This window comes from Lynx rufus, unplaced genomic scaffold, assembly GCF_022079265.1.
Source record: "Lynx rufus isolate CCGP_SWC_20201006 ecotype Redwood Valley unplaced genomic scaffold, mLynRuf1.p SCAF_29, whole genome shotgun sequence".
Taxonomy (NCBI): Eukaryota; Metazoa; Chordata; class Mammalia; order Carnivora; family Felidae; genus Lynx; species Lynx rufus.
The window spans coordinates 2,842,635-2,861,780 of NW_025814844.1; the positions used below are offsets into that span (position 1 = coordinate 2,842,635).

At 37.9% G+C, this 19,146-nt stretch overlaps 1 protein-coding gene across 1 annotated transcript in view; it reads right to left on the reverse strand.

Moving 5' to 3' along the window:
* CEP192 (centrosomal protein 192) overlaps positions 1 to 19,146 on the reverse strand; it is a 133,218-nt gene that overhangs the window by 89,931 nt on the left and 24,141 nt on the right. Inside the window, exons 7-9 of the mRNA XM_047090282.1 lie at positions 13,036 to 13,184; positions 11,745 to 11,889; positions 9,602 to 9,735 (exon numbers count right to left, since the gene is read on the reverse strand). Of these exons, the coding sequence (XP_046946238.1) occupies positions 9,602 to 9,735; positions 11,745 to 11,889; positions 13,036 to 13,184 (428 nt within the window). The remainder of the gene's footprint in view (positions 1 to 9,601; positions 9,736 to 11,744; positions 11,890 to 13,035; positions 13,185 to 19,146) is intronic.

Below are 19,146 nucleotides of genomic sequence, written 5' to 3' on the forward strand. Positions count from 1 at the left end.
AAATGAATTGAAGACCTAAATGTACCTGAAACCATAAAATTTCTAGAGGAAAACATAAGCAATAATCTCTTAGATATCAGCCTTCACAATATTCTTCTGGATCTGCTTCCTCAGGCAAAGGAATCAAAAGAAAAGTAAGCAATTAGAACTACATGACACTAAACAGCTTTTGCACAGCGAAGGAAACAATCAACAAAATGAAAAAGGAACCTACCGAATGGGTGAAGATATAAATAAGTCATATATCCAATTAGGGGTTAATATCCAAAATATATAAGAACTCCTAAAACTCAACACTCAAAAAATCTCAAACAATCCAATGGAAAAATGGGAAGAAGACATGAACAGATATTTCTACAAAGAAGACATACAGATGGCCCACAGACACATGAAAAGATGCCTAACATGATTCATTACCAGGGAAATGCAGATCAAAACCATGAGGAGATATCACCTCACAGCTGTCAGAATGGCTAAAATATAAAACACAAGAAGCAAGTGTTGGCAAGGATGTGGATGTTGTGCACTGTTGGTGCGAATGTAAATTGGTATAGCCCCTATGGAAAATAGTATGGAAATTCCTCAAAAAATTAAAAATAGAAATACCATATGATCTGGTAATCCCACTGTTGGGCATTTATTCAAAGAAAATGAAAATACTAATTCAAAAAGATACATGCACCCTCCATGTTTACTGCAGCATTATTTACAATAGCCAAGATACAGAAGCAACTTAGGTGTGCATCAATAGATGAATGGATAATGAACATGTAGTACACACACACACACACACACACACACACACAGGAATATCACTCAGCTATAGAAAAGATTTTGCCATTTGTGACAACATGAATGGACCTAGAGAGCACTATGCTAAGTAAAATAAGTCAGAAAAAAACAAATACTGTATGATTTCACTTCTTTGTGGAGTCTAAAAAACAAAACAAATGAATAAACAAAACAGAAACAGACTCATAAATACAGAGAAAAAAAACAGGTAATTGCCAGAGGGGTAGAGGGATGATGGGTAAAAAAGATGAAGGGGTTTAAGAGATACAGACTTCCTTGGGGCGCCTGGGTGGCTCAGTCGGTTGAGCGGCCGACTTCGGCTCAGGTCATGATCTCGCGGTGCGTAAGTTCGAGCCCCGCATCGGGCTCTGTGCTGACAGCTCAGAGCCTGGAGCCTGTTTCAGATTCTGTGTCTCCCTCTCTCTGACCCTCCCCTGTTCATGCTCTGTCTCTCCCTGTCTCAAAAATAAATAAAACGTTAAGAAAAAAAAAATTTTTTTTTTAAAAATAAGAGATACAGACTTCCAGTAATTAAATAAGTCACAGGGATAAAAGTACTACATAGGAAATACAGTCAATAATATTGTAAAAACTTTGTATGGTGACAGATGGTAACTACACTTACAAGGTGAGCATTTCATGACACATATAATTGTCAAATCACTATGTTGTACACCTGAAATCAATATAATCTTGTATTTCTACTTCAATTTTAAAAAAAGAAAGAAAAAAGAAATGCCAGAATGTTGGAAACTACCTATCCCTTCAGGAAAGCTACTTAAAACAGTCTTGAAGTAGGAACGCAACCAAATGATAGTCTCCAGAATCACTGCACCATCTGATGAAATGCACCTGAACCCTTTTTGTGCTTGGCTGAGGAGCCAACAGGGCAAAGGTGGCAGCTAGGCATTGCGTGTGAAGTGAGAAGGGACCTAGGACTCACCTAGGGTGTGGGGCTCTGAGGAGAGGTTGGGGTGGGGGGGAGAGAGGGATGGATGGGGAGAGAGGCAGTCTGACCAAAGTACGGGGTCGGGGCCAGGGACCAGGTAGCTTGGGCTGTGGGATTTGGACTGGCAGCCTCTATGTCAGAATCCTGCCTGGGCTCAATAGGGCAGCGGCATGGGGTCTCAGACAGCCACCCTGTCAACTCACATACATGCACTGCTGGGGGAAACCTGGTACTACACTATTTCATAATGACTTGTTTCCAAGTCAGAGTTCCCTATGCAGAACAGCTCCCTTGCTGTGATCTGATAATAAACAATACAAGCACAAATGCAGCTGCTTCGACAGTTTTCAAACCTAAACACAAAATTGGTTTTTGTTAATATTTTGACAGCGTAACTCTCTCAGCAAAACTTAAGAGTTAGGAAATGTGACAAGAAAAGAAAAAGTAAAAGCAATCCAAAGTTCTCTTAGGAGGTGGGGTTTTGAAAGGAGGTAATTAAAGTATTTCAAAGTCCTACCTTATTGGCATCTAAGGGAAACAAACAGGCAACAAAGCACTCTGGTGCTGATATCATCTGAATGATAATATGGCTGAAAAATATATGAATGCCCTCCAAATAAGGGAAAAACAGCATCCCTCATAGAATCTAACCATTGATTTAAAGATTTACCATTACTGTATATGCCACTAAGAAAGAGAATACTAAGCTATGACATACTAGTAACTGTAAGAAACATATTGATTTCAGAAGTGTTAAAATATGAAAAATGTGGATCTGAGAATCAATGAAAATGCAAAGAAAGGCCAAATGTATAAAGAGGAAAGATGGGAAGAAGTGAAGGGGAGAGCAGGGATAAATAATGCAATAAAATTTTTGGAAATGATAAAATAAATATTAAATGAAGTAAATGTAAGAATAAAATCAAGAGTATCAATAATTACAGTAAGTGTTAAAGGATTAACTAGCTCATTAAAAAATAGACTACCAGAGTTTTGGGGCACCTGGGTGGCTCAGTTGGTTAAGCATCCGACTTTGACCCAGGTCATGATCTCACGGTTCATGAGTTCAAGCTCTGCCTCAGGCTCTGTGCTGACAGCTTGGAGCCTGGAACCTGCTTCGGATTCTGTGTCTCCCTCTCTCTCTGCCCCTCCCCAGCTCATGCTGGCACTCTGTCTCTGTCAAAAATAAATAAACTTAAAAAAAAAAAAATTAAAAAAAAAAAAGACCACCAGAGTACATTAAAAAGTAAACCTAACTACATGCTATAGATAAAAAGCTCTCTAAACAAATGATAAAGAAAAATGTAAAAGGGATGGAAAAGATAACAAGCATACACAAAATATAGAAAAAGCAAAGGTATCAATACTAATATACAAAGCACAATTTAAGATTAGAAGCAGTAACAGGATAAAAGGACAGAATTACTAAAAAAGGTACCCTCTCATCAAATAGGTTATAATAGGTTATAAAATCTATAATCTTATATGCAATAAATATTGGAGAGAAGTACATAAAGAAAAAAATTCAATTAAAATTGGAGACTTTGATTTATCTTTTCTGGAATTGATACATCTACTACATAAAAATAAAAGTGATCATAGAGAAACTGATTAATACACTAAATAGCCTAATAGCTTTTTAAAACTAAACATTCCTCAAAAAAGAGCTTTTAGTTTTCATTTTTCTTATGTCCATGAAATACACATAAATATACTTTTATCCAAAACATTTAGAAAGGTTAGATTTTTCAGACCAAATACTGATTATAAGCCCATAAAGTTAGAAATAAAAAATAAAGGGGCAACTAGGTGGCTCAGTTGGCTAAGCATCTGTCTCTTGATTCCAGCTCAGGTCATGATCTCAAGGTCGTGATATCAAGCCCTGCATCAGGCTCCACACTATGTGTGGAGCCTGCTTAAGATTCTCTCTCCCTCTGCACCTTCCCTGCATGCACATGTGCACACACACGCTCAGAAAGAAAGAAAGAAAGAAAGAAAGAAAGAAAGAAAGAAAGAAAATAAAGAAAGAAGAAAGAAAGAAAGAAAGAAAGAAAGAAAGAAAAGAAAGAAAGAAAAGAAAGAAAGGAAAGAACGAAGAGTAACATCAAAAAAGATGGCAGAAAAGAAAGCACCAGGAATCTGTCTTTCCACCTAGACAAGGACTGGACTGGCAAAAACCTCAGAAGTAACTATTTTGAAGGAAAAAAAATGAAGTAACTATTGTGGAATTCTGGAATCTATTTGAACAATTACAGGTACCAGAAAAAAGCTTGGCTGGTAAACTGCAAATAATGTCAGTAACTTCAGACTTTAGAATGATTGTGGCTACCCACCCTGAACCCCAAGGCAGACAACTGTGGGAAGGGCAACCCCTGTTTTTAGTATGGTTTGCTGGAGCCAGAGAAACAATAAGGATTTTGTCTCCAATTATCAGGTTTCTGTGTTCTGATGGCAGACTGCTGCTTCTCACTGCAGAGCTGCAGGCACAGAGCCCACTCACCAGTGATTAAACACCCACCAGCTAAAGTGAACACCAGCATATTTATAGGAGTCCTACCTATTTCTTTGACTATCAAAAACAACCATATATGGAGAAAATTAAGAGAGCTGCTGCACATGCCCAGGAAAAAATACAGGCTCAGAAAAGACCTGTAAAACCTCTAGCTTTCACTACATACTGATCCCAGTACAGACACACTGTATAAAAATTAAATAAAGAACAAACCATAGAGAAAAGAGAGAATGTGATTTCCAGCATTATCACATAAGATTCAAATGTACAGTTTCAAACAAAACAAAAAGATCACACAGCATACAAATAAACAGGAAAGTATGGTTCATTCAGAGGAAAAAAATAAATCAACAGAGAACTTGCATGAGAAAACCCGTATGTGAGACTAGACTGAAAAACTGTCTTGAAGATGCTCAAAGAGCTAAAGAAGATGTGGACAAACAAGAAAATGATCTATACACAAAATGCACATCAATAAAAAGATAATAATACAGAGGAGCCAAAAAGAAATTCTGGAACTGGAAGGTACAATAACTAAAGTGAAAAATTCACTAGAGAGGTTGTGCAGATGTGTAGAGAGGACAACTGAAGACAGGACAACTGAAATTACTAAACTTCAGAAAAAGTAAACAGAGTCTGAGGGACCCATGGGATACCATCAACACATTGGGGACCAACAGCATTTTCTGAAAAAAGCACAGGAAAGAGAAAAACAAGAAGAAACTATAGCTGAAAACTTCCCACATCTGATTAAAGACAGGATTATAAACACTGAAAAAAGTTCAACAAACTCCAAGTAGGCTAAATCTGAAGAAACTCATACCAAGACATTATAATCAAACTCTCAAAAAGAGAATCTTGAAAACAGCAAGAGAAGCTACTTGTCACATGCAAGGAATCTTCAGTAAGATAACCAGCAAATTTCCCATCAGAAAACCTTCAGGCCAAAAGGCAATAGGCTGATACATTCAAAGTACTAGGAGGGGGAAAAAACTTGTCAACCAAGAATCTTACATTTGGTAAAACTGTCCTTTAAAAATGAGGAAAAATTTAAGACATTCCCAGATAAACAAAAGCTGAAGAAGTTTTTTTACCACTTATATGTGGATATTTTTTTTTGAAACAGTACAGAACTGTAAATGTATTTTCTCTTCCTTATGATTTCCTTAATAACTTTCTTTTCTCTAGCTTTATTGTAAAAATACAGTATATAACATATGTAACATACAAAATATGTTTATCACTCTTTATGTTATCAGTAAGGCTTCCAGTCAATAGTAAGCTATTAGTACTTAAATTTTGGTACCTTAAAAGTTATCATGTGTATTTTTTACTGTGCAGGGAGTTGGTGCCCTTAAAACCCCACATTGTTCAAGGGCAAGCTATACTTTAGTGGGGGGCAAAGTCTATTCCTTATATACAGCAATATTACAACAAAAAGGGAAAAAATTTACTTAAGACAGTAGCTTGTATTTATGAGCTCTTTAAATGCCTTTAAGGAAAATGGGCTGCTAATCTTGCCCTCAAAAGGACAGAAAATGGTCACCTCATGGTAACACAAACTGCATGACCTTAAGACATGGGAAAAAGAAGACATCTCATGAAATAATGTAACACACTTTATGACTGACCCACAAGTAGGAATTCCCCCTCCCCCCATCCAAGCAACAAAGCTTTTTTTTTTTTAATGTTTATTTATTTTTGAGAGAGAGAGAGAGAGAGAGAGCATGAGCAGGGTAGAGACAGAGAGAGAGGGAGACACAGAATCAGAAGCAGGTTCCAAGCTCCAAGCTGTCAGCACAGAGTCAGATGCAGGGCTCGGACTCACAAACCACGAGATCATAACCTGAGCCAAAGCCAGACGCTTAACTGAAGCCAGATGCTTCACCAACTGAGCCACCCAGGGCTCCCAAGCAACAAAGCTTTAATGGAAGTGCTCATTCCACAGTGGACTCTCTGTGACCAGAGGCCAGCCCTCACCATCTCTCTACATTCAACACCCTCCTTAAACCACTACTGAAGACTTCAGGGCTTCACATTCATAGTACCTGAATGCTCCACCAGAGTCTGGCTATCTTGTGATTAAATCCTTTATTTTTTAATTTTTTTTTAAATTTTTTTTTTCAACGTTTATTTATTTTTGGGACAGAGAGAGACAGAGCTTGAATGGGGGAGGGGCAGAGAGAGAGGGAGACACAGAATCGGAAACAGGCTCCAGGCTCCGAGCCATCAGCGCAGAGCCTGACGCAGGGCTCGAACTCCCGGACCGCGAGATCGTGACCTGGCTGAAGTCGGATGCTTAACCGACTGCGCCACCCAGGCGCCCCTTTTAATATTTTTTTAATATTTATTTTTTTAATATAATTTATTGCCAAGTTAGCTAACATCAGTAGAAGGATAAGAACCATATGATCCTATGATCCTATCAATAGATACAGAAAAAGCAGAAAATACAGCATCCTTTCTTAATAAAAACCCTCAAGAAAGTCAGGATAGAAGGAACATACCTTAACATCATAAAATCCATTATATGAAAGGCCCACAGCTAATATCAGCCTCAATGGGGAAAAACTGAGAGCCTTCCCCCTGAGATCAGAAACACGACAGGGATGTCCACTCTCACCACTGTTGTTTAACATAGTGTTGGAAGTCCTAGTCTCAGCAATCAGACAAAAAAGGAATAAAAGGCATCCAAATTGGCAAAGAAGTCAAACTCACTTTTTGCAGATGACCTGATATTCTACATGGAAAACCGGAAAGACTCCACCAAAAAATACTAGAACTGATACATGAATTCAGCAAAGTCACAGGATATAAAATCAATATACAGAAATCAGTTGCAGTTCTATCTACCAACAGTGATTAAATCCTTTTTTAGAAGGATTGGAAATAGAGTATCAGAAACTATGTTTTTACTTAGAAAGACTCTGAAACTTAAAACTTTTAGAATGTAACTCAATCAGAACTTGGGGACTTTCTTCAAAGGTATGATGAGATTCAACAACCAGGATTTTGCTTTATTTTATAGTTATCCATGGATTTCCTTTACTTTCCTACTATGTTTCATGAAAGGAGATTATCTTTATATGACCTACAACATCAAGCACCATACCTGTTGCCAAGAAATTTGTGAATATTCAACAATATTAAAACTAAAAATATTGTTTTTAATGACAAATAATTGCTAATAAGAGAAATGCTTACTATAACAGGACAAGTTCCTTAGCCTACAATTAAATGGCATGGATAGACATACTCGTAAAATTTATCAAATATCACTTTTTGACAAAATCAAGATGAATAGATGCTCTCTCCCTTTTTTCATTGGCTACCTCTAATCAGATGAGAGCTGGACTGTTAACCAGATATATTAGAATCATAACTCCATACTGTCAGATGACTATACATATGACAAAGCATCCAGAGCAGGAAAAACCCACTGATTCTGAACACTTGTTCTGGTTACCTGAGGCAAGGGGCTTTCTATCATGTTTGTACTTAACTGTACAGTTAACTGTTCTTAACTCCTTGGATGAGTAAGAAATTCTTGAAGCTGCTGAATAGGCAAATTCTGCATAAGTAAAATGTTCCTATACACAATAAAGCACTACATTGTACAATACAATCACTGTAATGAGAATTCAGAAAAATAAATGTAGTCCAGAGTTACTGAAAAGTAACCAAGGACTTCATAAAAGGTTGGAAAGACGGGGGCTCCTGGGTGGCTCAGTCTGTTAAGCTTCCATCTTTGGCTCAGTCACGATCTCACGGTTCATGGGTTTGAGCCCTGCATTGGGCTCTGCGCTGGGTGTGCAGAGTCTGCTTCAGATTCTCTGTCTCCCTCTCTTTCTGCCCCTTCACCTCTCACTCACGCATGCTCTCTCTCTCCCAAACATTAAAAAAAATATTTAAAAAATAAAATTTAAAAGACTGGAAAGATGATCGTTATCTGGATTAGGGAAGAAAGGGAGAAAACAAAATAGGAACAGATGTATAGAAGAAACATACGTGAGAAAAGCAGATTAACATGGGGCCAGATTATAAAGCATTTTAAGGATTATTACTTTGAAACACCGAGACACAAAGAATATTTTATGTAGTATATATACATATATACATACATATGTACACATGCATACAATCATACACATTAAAAACCTTTGTAACAAGATTAACCTGGTATTGACAAATGTAACGGAATGGGAAAAATACTGTAGATGGCAGGGCGCCTGGGTGGCTTAACTGGTTAAGCATCCAACTCTTGATTTCAGTTCAGGTCACGATCTCACAGTCATGAGATCAAGCCCCACTTCAGGCACTGCACTGACAGCGCAGAGCCTGCTTAGGATTCTCTCTCTTCCCCCATTCTCTGCCCCTCCCCCACTTGTGCACTCACTCGCTCTCTCAAAATAAACATAAAAGAACATTTTTTTAATTTAATAAAAGAAAGTAAAAATACTATAGATGGCAAAATAAATCAGACATGAGGTAGTAAGCATCTTGAATTTGAATAGTGGTAAAAAGAATAAATAAGAAACAATAAACTTAAGACACAGTCCTTAGAACACACTGACAGAAATTAGGTTTTCTGAGCTTTAAAAACAACAATCCCATTATCACTTACCGCCTTAATCAGTCAAAGGATTACTATGAGGATAAATAACTGTCTCTACATATATCAATACACACACTCCCTCCAAATTAAAAATCATCAAACAAATCCTGAGGCATACATTAAAAAGGGGACAAAGAATTGCTAAGAGCCAGAAATGACTACCAAATTTCAAGTGTAGGAGTAATGGGTTACCATTAACAAACAGAAAACAATAAAATGAAAAACAAACATGTTTGAGCAAGATGAATGGTTCGCTTTTTTGTTTTGACACCAAGCTAAAGAACTTTTCAAATGAGTGATCTCAAAGATACATACAAACACACACACACAGAAACATTATCAGTAGGGAAATTTTTTTAAATTTCTTTAATGTTTACTTTTGAGAGAGAGAGAGAGAGAGAGAGAGAGAGAGAGAGAGAGAGACAGCATTAGCAGGGAAGGGGCAGAGAGAAAGGGAGACACAGAATCGGAAAGCAGGTTCCAGGCTCTGAGCTGTCAGCACAGAGCCCGACGCAGGGCTCAAACCCACATATTACAAGATCATGATCTGAGCCAAAGTCAGACGTTTAACCAACTGAGCCACCCAGGTGCCCCAAGCAGGGAAATTTTTTAATACTTTTCTACATTTTCCAGAAGTCAACAGTTGTTGCTTTGCTTTGAAAAAAATTGATACCATACAAAAGATTTTTTATCCCTTTCGTAGAAAACTTAAAGAAAATGCATATAAACTTACTCTGCCATGATGTGACATAATACCCTTCAAACTGTCTGCCCTTTCTTTCTCTTGCTCAGTTCTCTGAGTACTAGAAGAAAATGATAACACACCATCTACATGCCTTCTACTATCTCCAGTATCTATAAATTTGCCTGAAAAACAAGAAAAGAAATTAATGGAGCAAGGTCAAAGTTTCAGTAATCTAATATAATAACTGCTTCTTGCTATTTAAATTATTTCATGTAAACCTAACACTTAGCAACCATATGACAAATCATAGGACTTAGAAATCATATGATAAATATAGCAATTTGCATATAAGAGAAGGTAACCATCAGTAGAAGGCAACAGTAACTGACAAACTGCCACCACACAGAGAATTCATTTCTAATTCTCAAATGTTTGAATAAAACACACTCATTTGTAGGAACCAATGCAAGCAATACACTCTACAGTATCTTTTTAAATTTATTTATTTTGAGAGAGTGAGGGAGCGTGTGTGAACGCGAGTGGGGAAGGGCAGTGAGAGAGGGGGAGAGAGAGAATCCCAAGCAGGCTCCACGCGAACAGCATGGAGTCTCACACGGGGCTCGAACTCACAAACCATGAGATCATGACCTGAGCCAAGATTAAGAGTCAGAGACTTAACCAACTGAGCCACCCAGGTGCCCTTCATACTGCAGTATTTCCTTTTTTTTTTTCTAAATATAATTTATTGTCAAGTTAGCTAGCATTCAGTGTATACAGTGTATATAGCTCTCGGTTTTGGGGGTAGATTCCCATGATTCATTGCTCACATACAACACCCAGTGCTCAACACCCAGTGCTCACCCCAACAAGTGCCCTCCTCAATGCCCATCACTCATTTTCCCCTGTCCCCCACCTCTGGTCCCCACCCCCCGCCTCAGTTTGCTCTCTGTATTTAGAAGTCTCTTATGGTTTCCCTCCCTCCCTCTCTGTTTGTAACTATTTTTTCCCCTTCCCTTCCCCCATGGTGTTCTGTTAAGTTTCTCAAGTTCCACATATGAGTGAAAACATATGATATCTTTCTCTGACTGACTTATTTCACTTAGCATAATACTCTCTAGTTCTATCCACATTGCTGCAAATGGCAGGATTTCATTCTTTCTCATTGCCAAGTAGTATACCATTGAATATATAAATCACATCTTCTTTATCCATTCATCAGTTGATGGAAATTTAGGCTCTTTCCATAATTCATATTGCAGTATTCCTAATAATACTAATGTACTTAGGTATTATTAAAAACTCTTTTGGGGCGCCTGGGTGGCGCAGTCGGTTAAGCGTCCGACTTCAGCCAGGTCACGATCTCGCGGTCCGTGAGTTCAAGCCCCGCGTCGGGCTCTGGGCTGATGGCTCAGAGCCTGGAGCCTGTTTCCGATTCTGTGTCTCCCTCTCTCTCTGCCCCTCCCCTGTTCATGCTCTGTCTCTCTCTGTCCCGAAAATAAATAAACGTTGAAAAAAAAAAAAACTCTTTTGAGGGGCGCCTGGGTGGCGCAGTCGGTTAAGCGTCCAACTTCAGCCAGGTCACAATCTCGCGGTCCGTGAGTTCGAGCCCCGCGTCAGGCTCTGGGCTGATGGCTCAGAGCCTGGAGCCTGTTTCCGATTCTGTGTCTCCCTCTCTCTCTGCCCCTCCCCCGTTCATGCTCTGTCTCTCTCTGTCCCAAAAATAAATAAAAACGTTGAAAAAAAAATTAAAAAAAAAAAACTCTTTTGAAAGTTTTAGACTGTTTAAAAATCTGAAGGAATGCAATGATTAATACAGGTTACATTATACCAAAGAAATGACACTTAGCAACCATATGACAAAAAATAGGACTTAGAAATCATATGATAAGGGGCGCCTGGGTGGCGCAGTTGGTTAAGCGTCCGACTTCAGCCAGGTCACGATCTCGCGGTCCGTGAGTTCGAGCCCCGTGTCAGGCTCTGGGCTGATGGCTCAGAGCCTGGAGCCTGTTTCTGATTCTGTGTCTCCCTCTCTCTCTGCCCCTCCCCCGTTCATGCTCTGTCTCTCTCTGTCCCAAAAATAAACGTTGAAAAAAAAAAAATTTTAGAAATCATATGATAAATGATTTTTCTTTGGAAAAAACGCAAAGTCAAACACAATTTAAGAACAATGGAATTGTATTTTAATACTTACTGATCCCAGGCACACAAACAACATGGCCTTCTTCAGACTCTTTGTGGATTGTTTCAGAATTTCCTGAAGAGTGTGAGCCATGGGAAGTCAGAGAGCTGTTATTTTCTGATTGAGATTTATAGTTTAAGCTACCATTTTCATTTGCCTGTTTAAAAAATAACTTAGTTGTATTATTTTTTTAATTAAAAAAAACTTTTTTAGGGGAAAAAGATGAGAAGCAGAGAATGACTTCTTGACAAAAGGATGCCAGGTAATTAATAACATAGAAGGAACTGGAAACATCACCAGTATAACCACCACAGGAATAATTGTTTCTAGGAGGCCTCAGCAATAATACTAAATCCAGTTGGCAAAAGGTTCTTGGGGAATAGAAAGCTCACAGGGCCTTAATGTGTCATCCCCAGATTATTTTTTGATAACAAAGGAGCAAAGAAAGGCACTTACACAAAGAGACAGCTAGCCAACACCACATTAACCGAGATTATCAAACACAACATCACTAAGAGTTGGACAAAGAGACTCCCATGTCTCCTGATGTAATACAAGGAGAAGCACACAATATCCTTATGTTTAATCTTAACCTGTTCACAATGAACATGCTTAATTTGAATTGTCAAAATGTTTAATCTAATCAGTAGGAGGAAAAGCAATCAGACATACCTAGTTTACGAGTCATTTTACAAAAAAGGCCTAGATTTTACATAACTTTAATGACATGGAAGAACTACAAATCAAAATACTAAAGAAACATGACAACCAAAAGCAACTGTAATCGTTGATTAAATCCTGATTCAAAAACAATAAAAGTAAAGGGCATTTTAGAGGCAACTGGGTAAATGTAAATGAATACGGACGATATATCCATTTATATTACTGTATCAAAATTAGATAACAGAATTGAGATTATGCAGGAAAAATCTTTATTTGCAGGAGATAAGTGTCAAAGTATTGGGGTGCCATGTCAAAATATCTGTACATGCCTCTCAAATGATACAGGAAAAAAGTATTCATGGAGGGATAAAGAAAATGTAAAGATGGCCAAATGTTAACAACTGGTTGATCTGGAGAAGGGGAATACACATACATGTTCATTGTAATATTCTTCCATTTTTCTGTAGATGAAGAAAAAGTAAGAAGCAGGAAAGGATGGGCAAGGTATTTCTCATAACTTTCTATCCAGAAAAACAGAAACCAAAGAAAACCAAATTTTGTGTTTTATGGTAATATATAAAGGGACCCGTAACAGTTTTCTAAAGTCAAATTTCTGAAAAACCATAAGACTGGAACATACCTGAAATGGATCATTTGCAGGTAATTTAAAATCTTTTTCTGGGCGTTCTTGTCCTTCTAGGTCTTCATATAACATTCCTGGAATAGCCAGTTGCTCAAAATAAGCCTCCAAATGTTCATCATAAAACTCTTCATCATCAATATCGTCATCTATCGGTAAAATGGGAAAAAAATAGGAAATTTTTTAAGGTACTGACTGAACTATAAATAATATTTAATCAAAAAGGTTGATAAAGACTTCTGAGGAAGAAGACAGAGTAGGAGGACCCTAAGTTCAACTAGTTACATGGATACAACTAGATAACACCCACATCAGTGTGAATAACCCAGAAAAGGATCCGAAGACTGGCACAACAAACACTCCACAGCTAAATGTGGAGAAGAAGCCACATCAAAGAGGGTAGGAAGGGCAGAGACATGGTCAGGAGCTAAATGAACCCATGGGATAGTCTGCAAAAGGGAGGGACTCCAAGGGTGCAGAGGGATTTCACAGGTTCTTAACAATCACTAGGGCATAACACCTGGAACTTTAAAAATCAGCAGGCTCTGCTCTAGCAGAGCCAGGAGGGCAAGAGGAAACGGAGTCCCTGCCTTTTAAATGACAGCACAACAAACAGCCCTGCAGAGACACAACACAGAAGCAGCAGTTTGAAACGGTATGTGGAGGGAGATGTGGGAACTAATTCTGATGCATTTGCTAGGCAGGCAGGGATCATTGGGACACTTCTCCAGAAAAAAAAGGAGCTGACAGGTGCCATTTCCCTTCCCTGCTCCGCAGCTTAAATACACAAACACCTGTGGGGACCAGTGGGGTGAAGATGCTAACAGTGCGCCCCGCATTCTCCTGTGGACACACCTCTTCCAATACACTTTTGCCAGAGCCCACCCAAAGTAGTGCCACAAGTCTGGCAGTATGCAAGCAGCCCTGATAGGGGCCAGCACCACTCCAAAGTGACTCCTGCCCCAGGAAAGGAGAAAGAAAACCACACACACTGGTCAGATTGTGGTCCTGACAGTGGGCTGAGGGCAGACAGCTGATCTGACTGCAGACCTACCCACCAACAAAAGCTTCTCAGAGGACAATACAGGGAAAGCACCTTGCAGTTTGATGTTACCACAGCTCTGGCAAATGCCTATTCTGACTCAACTCAAGCCCAAGGCAGTGCAGAGTGGCCCATTACAACATGGGGAATAAACCCCGCCCAAAACAGACAAAGAGAAACTCTGCAGATGACTGCACTGAAGGCAAAAGTGGCTTGACCACAACAGCAGGATACACACAACACACACAGGAGATGCCCCTAAGTGGCAGGTTCTGGTGAACAGGGGACACTGCACTGTAACACACTAATGACCTCTTCTTCATAAGGCCACTACTTTCAAGAGCAAGAGATGTAGCTGACTGTTGAACCACATAGAAACAGACACAGAGAGTTAAATGAAATGAGAAGACAGAGTAATATGTCCTAAGTGAAAGAACAGGACGAAATCACAGCAAAGACCCAAGCAAAAGGGAGATAAGTAATATTCCTACTGAGAATTTAAAGTAATGGTCATAAATATATGCACTGGGGGCATCTGGGTGGCTCAGCTGGTTTAATGACTGACTCTTGATTTCAGCTCAGGTCATATATCTCACAGTTTGTGAGCTTGAGCCCTGCATCAGGCTCTGCACTAACAGCATGGAGCCTGCTTGGGATTCTCTCTCTCTGCCCCTCCCACACTCGTGTTTTCTCTTGTTCTCTCGCAAAATAAATAAATGAAACTTTAAAAAAAGAAGATACACAAAGGACTAGGGAAAAGAGTGGAGGACATCAGTGAGACACTTAACAAGGAAACAGAAAACATAAAAAAACAGAGATGAACAACTCAATAACTAAAATTTAAAATACACTAGATGGAATAAATAGACTAGGTGAAGCAGAGGAACAAATTAGCAACCTGGAAGGCAAAGGGATGGAAAACAAGCTGAACATTAAGAGAGAAAAAATAATAATAATAAAGTGAAAATAGACTTATAGAACTCAGCAACACCATCAAACATAATGACATTTGCATTATAGGGAAGGAGAAGAGAAAGAAGAGAAGGAAAAGAGAGAGAAAGGGGGGAAGAAAACTTATTTGAAGACATAATGGCTCAACACATCCTGAATCTGGGGAAGAAAACAGAAATCCAAATCCAGAAGGCACAGAGAGCCCCCAACAAAATCAACTCAAGAAAGTCCACACCAAGACACATAGCAACTAAAATGGCAAGAAGCAGTGATAAAGAGACAATTCTAAAAGCAGCAGGAGATAAGAAAACAGTTCCATACAAGTTCCATACAGTTCCATACAAGAGAAACCCTATAAAACTATCAGCAGATTTTTCAGCAGGATTTTGCAGGCCAGAGGGACTGGCATGATATATTCAGTGTGCTGAAAGGAAAACACATGCAGCCGAGAATACTCTATCCAACAAGGCTATCATTTAGAATAGAGAGAGAGAGATACAGTTTCCCAAACAAAACTTAAAGGAACTCAAGACCAGTAAACCAGCCCTACAAGAAATGTTAAAGGTAACTCTGAGTAGAAAGACTTATATATAGGAGTAAGGAAAGCACGTAGCACAAAATCAGTAAAAATAAATGTATCTATAAGAATTAGTCAAGTGACTCACAAAATAAAAGGATGCAAAGCATGACACCATATACCTAAAATGTGGAGGGAAAAGGAGTAAAGAATGGGTTAAAACTTAAGTGGCTATTAAAATAATAGATTGCTATATGCAGAAAATATTATATACAAACCTAATAGTAACCACAAATCAAAAATCAATAATAGATATTGAAATAATGAAAAGAAAGGAATCCAAATACATCACTAAAGAAAGCCAGCAAACCATGAGAGGAGACAGCAAGAGAAAGAACAGAGAAGAACTACATAAACAGACATAAAACAAGTAACAAAATGGCAATAAGTACATACCTATCAATAATTACTTTGAATGTAGATGGACTAAACATTCCAAAAGACACAAAAAGTGATGGAGTAGATAAAAAATGTAAGACCCATCTACATGCTGCCTTTAAGAGACTCATTTCAGACTTAAAGAAACATGCAGATTGAAAGTGAAGGGAAGAAGCATTTCTTAAACAAATGGAAGTGAAAAGAAAGCCAGGGTGGCAATACTTACTGGGACAAAACAAAGACTGTAAAAAGAGAAAAAGAAGGACACTATGTAAACATAAAGGGGACAACCCAACAAGAAGATATAACAATTAGAAATATATATGCATCTACCATGGGAGGACCCAAATACATTAAGCAGCTGAAAATAAACATACAGGAAGCAATCAACAGTAACACAATAATAGTAGGGGACTTTAACACACCACTTACAGCAATGGGCACATCATCCAACAGAAAATCACCAACAGTGACTCTAAAAGATACACTGGACCAGATGATCTAATAGATATATTCGGAACATTCCACCCTAAAATAGCAGAATACACATTCTTTGCAAGCACACATTCTCCAAAATAGATTACAGATTAGACCACAAAACAAGTCTCAACAAATTCAAAAAGACTGAAGTTATACCATGCATCTTTTCTAACTACATGCTATGAAACTAGAAATCAAACATAAGAAAATATCTGGAAAGAACAAAAATACATGGAGGTTAAATAACATGCTACTAAGCAATGAATGGTTCAATAAAGATATCAAAGAAGAAATCCAAAAATACACTAACAAATGAAAATGGGAATACAAATTCCAAAATCTTTGGGATCCAGCAAAAGCTGTTCTAAGAAGGAAGTTTATAACAATACAGACCTATCTGAAGAAGCATGAAAAATCTCAAATAAACAACTTAACCTTACAAATAAAGGAGCTAGAAAAAGAAGAGCAAAACCCAAAAACCAGTAAAAGGAAGGAAGTAATAAAGATTAGAACAGGAATAAATAAAAGAGAAACTAAAAAAATAGAACAGATGGATGAAACCAGGAGCTGGTTCTTTGAAAAGATCAACAAAATTGATAAATCTTTAGCAGGACTCATAAAAAAAGAGAGAATGGACTCAAATCAGGAATGAAAGAGGAGAAATAACAACCAACACCACAGAAATACAAGGGATTATAAAAAGAGTATTATGAAAAGTCATATGCCAACAAACTGGACAACCTAGAAGAAATGGATAAACTCATAGAAACATATAACCTCCCAAAAGTAAATGAGGAAAAAATAAAAATACCGAACATACCAATTACCAGCAATGAAATTGAATCAGTAATCAAAAAACTCCCAACCAAAGTCTAGGACCAGACAGCTATGAATTCTATCAAACATTTAAAGAATAGTTAGTATCTATTCTTCTCAAATTACTCCAAAAAATAAAAGAAAAAAGAAAGCTTCCAAATTCATTCTATCATTACCCTGATACCAAAATCAGATAAAGACACTATAAAAAAAAAAAAAAAAAAGAGAGAACTACAGGGCAATATCTCTGATGAACAGAGACACAAAAATCCTCATATTAGCAAACTGGGTCCAATAATATATTTAGAACAATATTTCACCACAATCAAGTGGAATTTATTCCTGGAATGCAAGGATGTTTGATATTCATAAATCAACCAACATGATATATCACACTAACAAGAAAGGATAAAAACCATATGATCATTTCAGTAGATGCAGAAAAAGCATCTGATAAAGTACAGTATCCATTTACGATAAAAACCCTCTACAATGTAGGTTTACAGGGAACATACCTCAACATAATGAAGACCATATATGAGAAGCTCATAGCAACCATCATACTCAGTGGGGGAAAACTAATGAAAGCTTCTAAGGTCAGGAACAAGACAAAATGTCCACTCTCACCACTTTTATTCAACACATGACTGGATGTCCTAACCACACCAATCAGACAACAAAAAGAAATAAAAGGAATCCAAATTGGTAAGGAAGAAGTAAAACTTTCACTATTTGCAGATGACATGATATCATATGTAGAATACCCTAAAGACTCCACCAAAAAACTATCAGAACTGATAAATGAATTTAGTAAGGCTACAGAATACAAAACTGATATACAGAAATCAATTGCATTTCTATACGCTAATAAAGAAGTAGCAAAAAGAGAAATTAATAACCCCATTTACAACTGCACCAAAAATAATAAAATACCTGGGAATAAACTTAGCCAAAGAGGTGAAAGATTTGCACTCTCAAAACTGTAAAACACTGATGAAAGAAACTAAAGACACAAATGGAAAGATCTTCTAAACTCACGGACTAGAAGAACAAACACTATGTGCATACTACCAAATGCAATCTACAGATTTAATGTAATCCCTATCAAAATACCAATAGTTATTGTTCACAGAACGAGAACAAATAGTCCTAAAATTTGTATGGAACCACAAAAGCCCCTCAATAGCAAAAGCAATCTTGAAAAAGAATAACAAAACTGGGGGCACCTGGTTGTTTAGTTGGTAGAACATATGACTCTTTATCTCAGAGTCCTAATAAGTTCAAGGCCCACAGTGGGTGTGGAGCCTACTTAAAAAATATAATAAAACTGGATGTATCACAATCCCAGGTTTCAAGATTCACAACAAAGCTATAGTAATCAAAACAGTATGGTACTGGCACAAAAACAAACACATAGATCAAGAGAACAGAATAGAAAGTGCAGAGGGCACCTGGGTGGCTCAGTCAGTTAAGTGTCCAACTCTTGATTTCGGCTCGTCATGATCTCACAGTTCATGGGTTAGAGCATGTAGGGCTCTGCGCTGACAGCATGGAGCCTGCTTAGGATTCTCTCTCTCCCCCTCTCTCTCTCTCTGCCTCTCCCCTGCTCATGTTCTCTCTCTCTCTCTCTCTCTCAAAATAAATGAACTTAAAAAACAAACAAAAAAAAAGAATAGACAGCCCAGAAGTAAACCCACAATTATATGGTCAATTAATCTTCGACAAAGGCAGCAAGAATATGTAATGGGAAAAAGACAAGTCTCTTCAATAAATGGTGTTAAGAAAACTAGACAGCAACATGCAAAACAACGAAACTGGACCAATTTCTTACACCAGGGTCCTAAATGTGAGACCTGAAACCATAAAA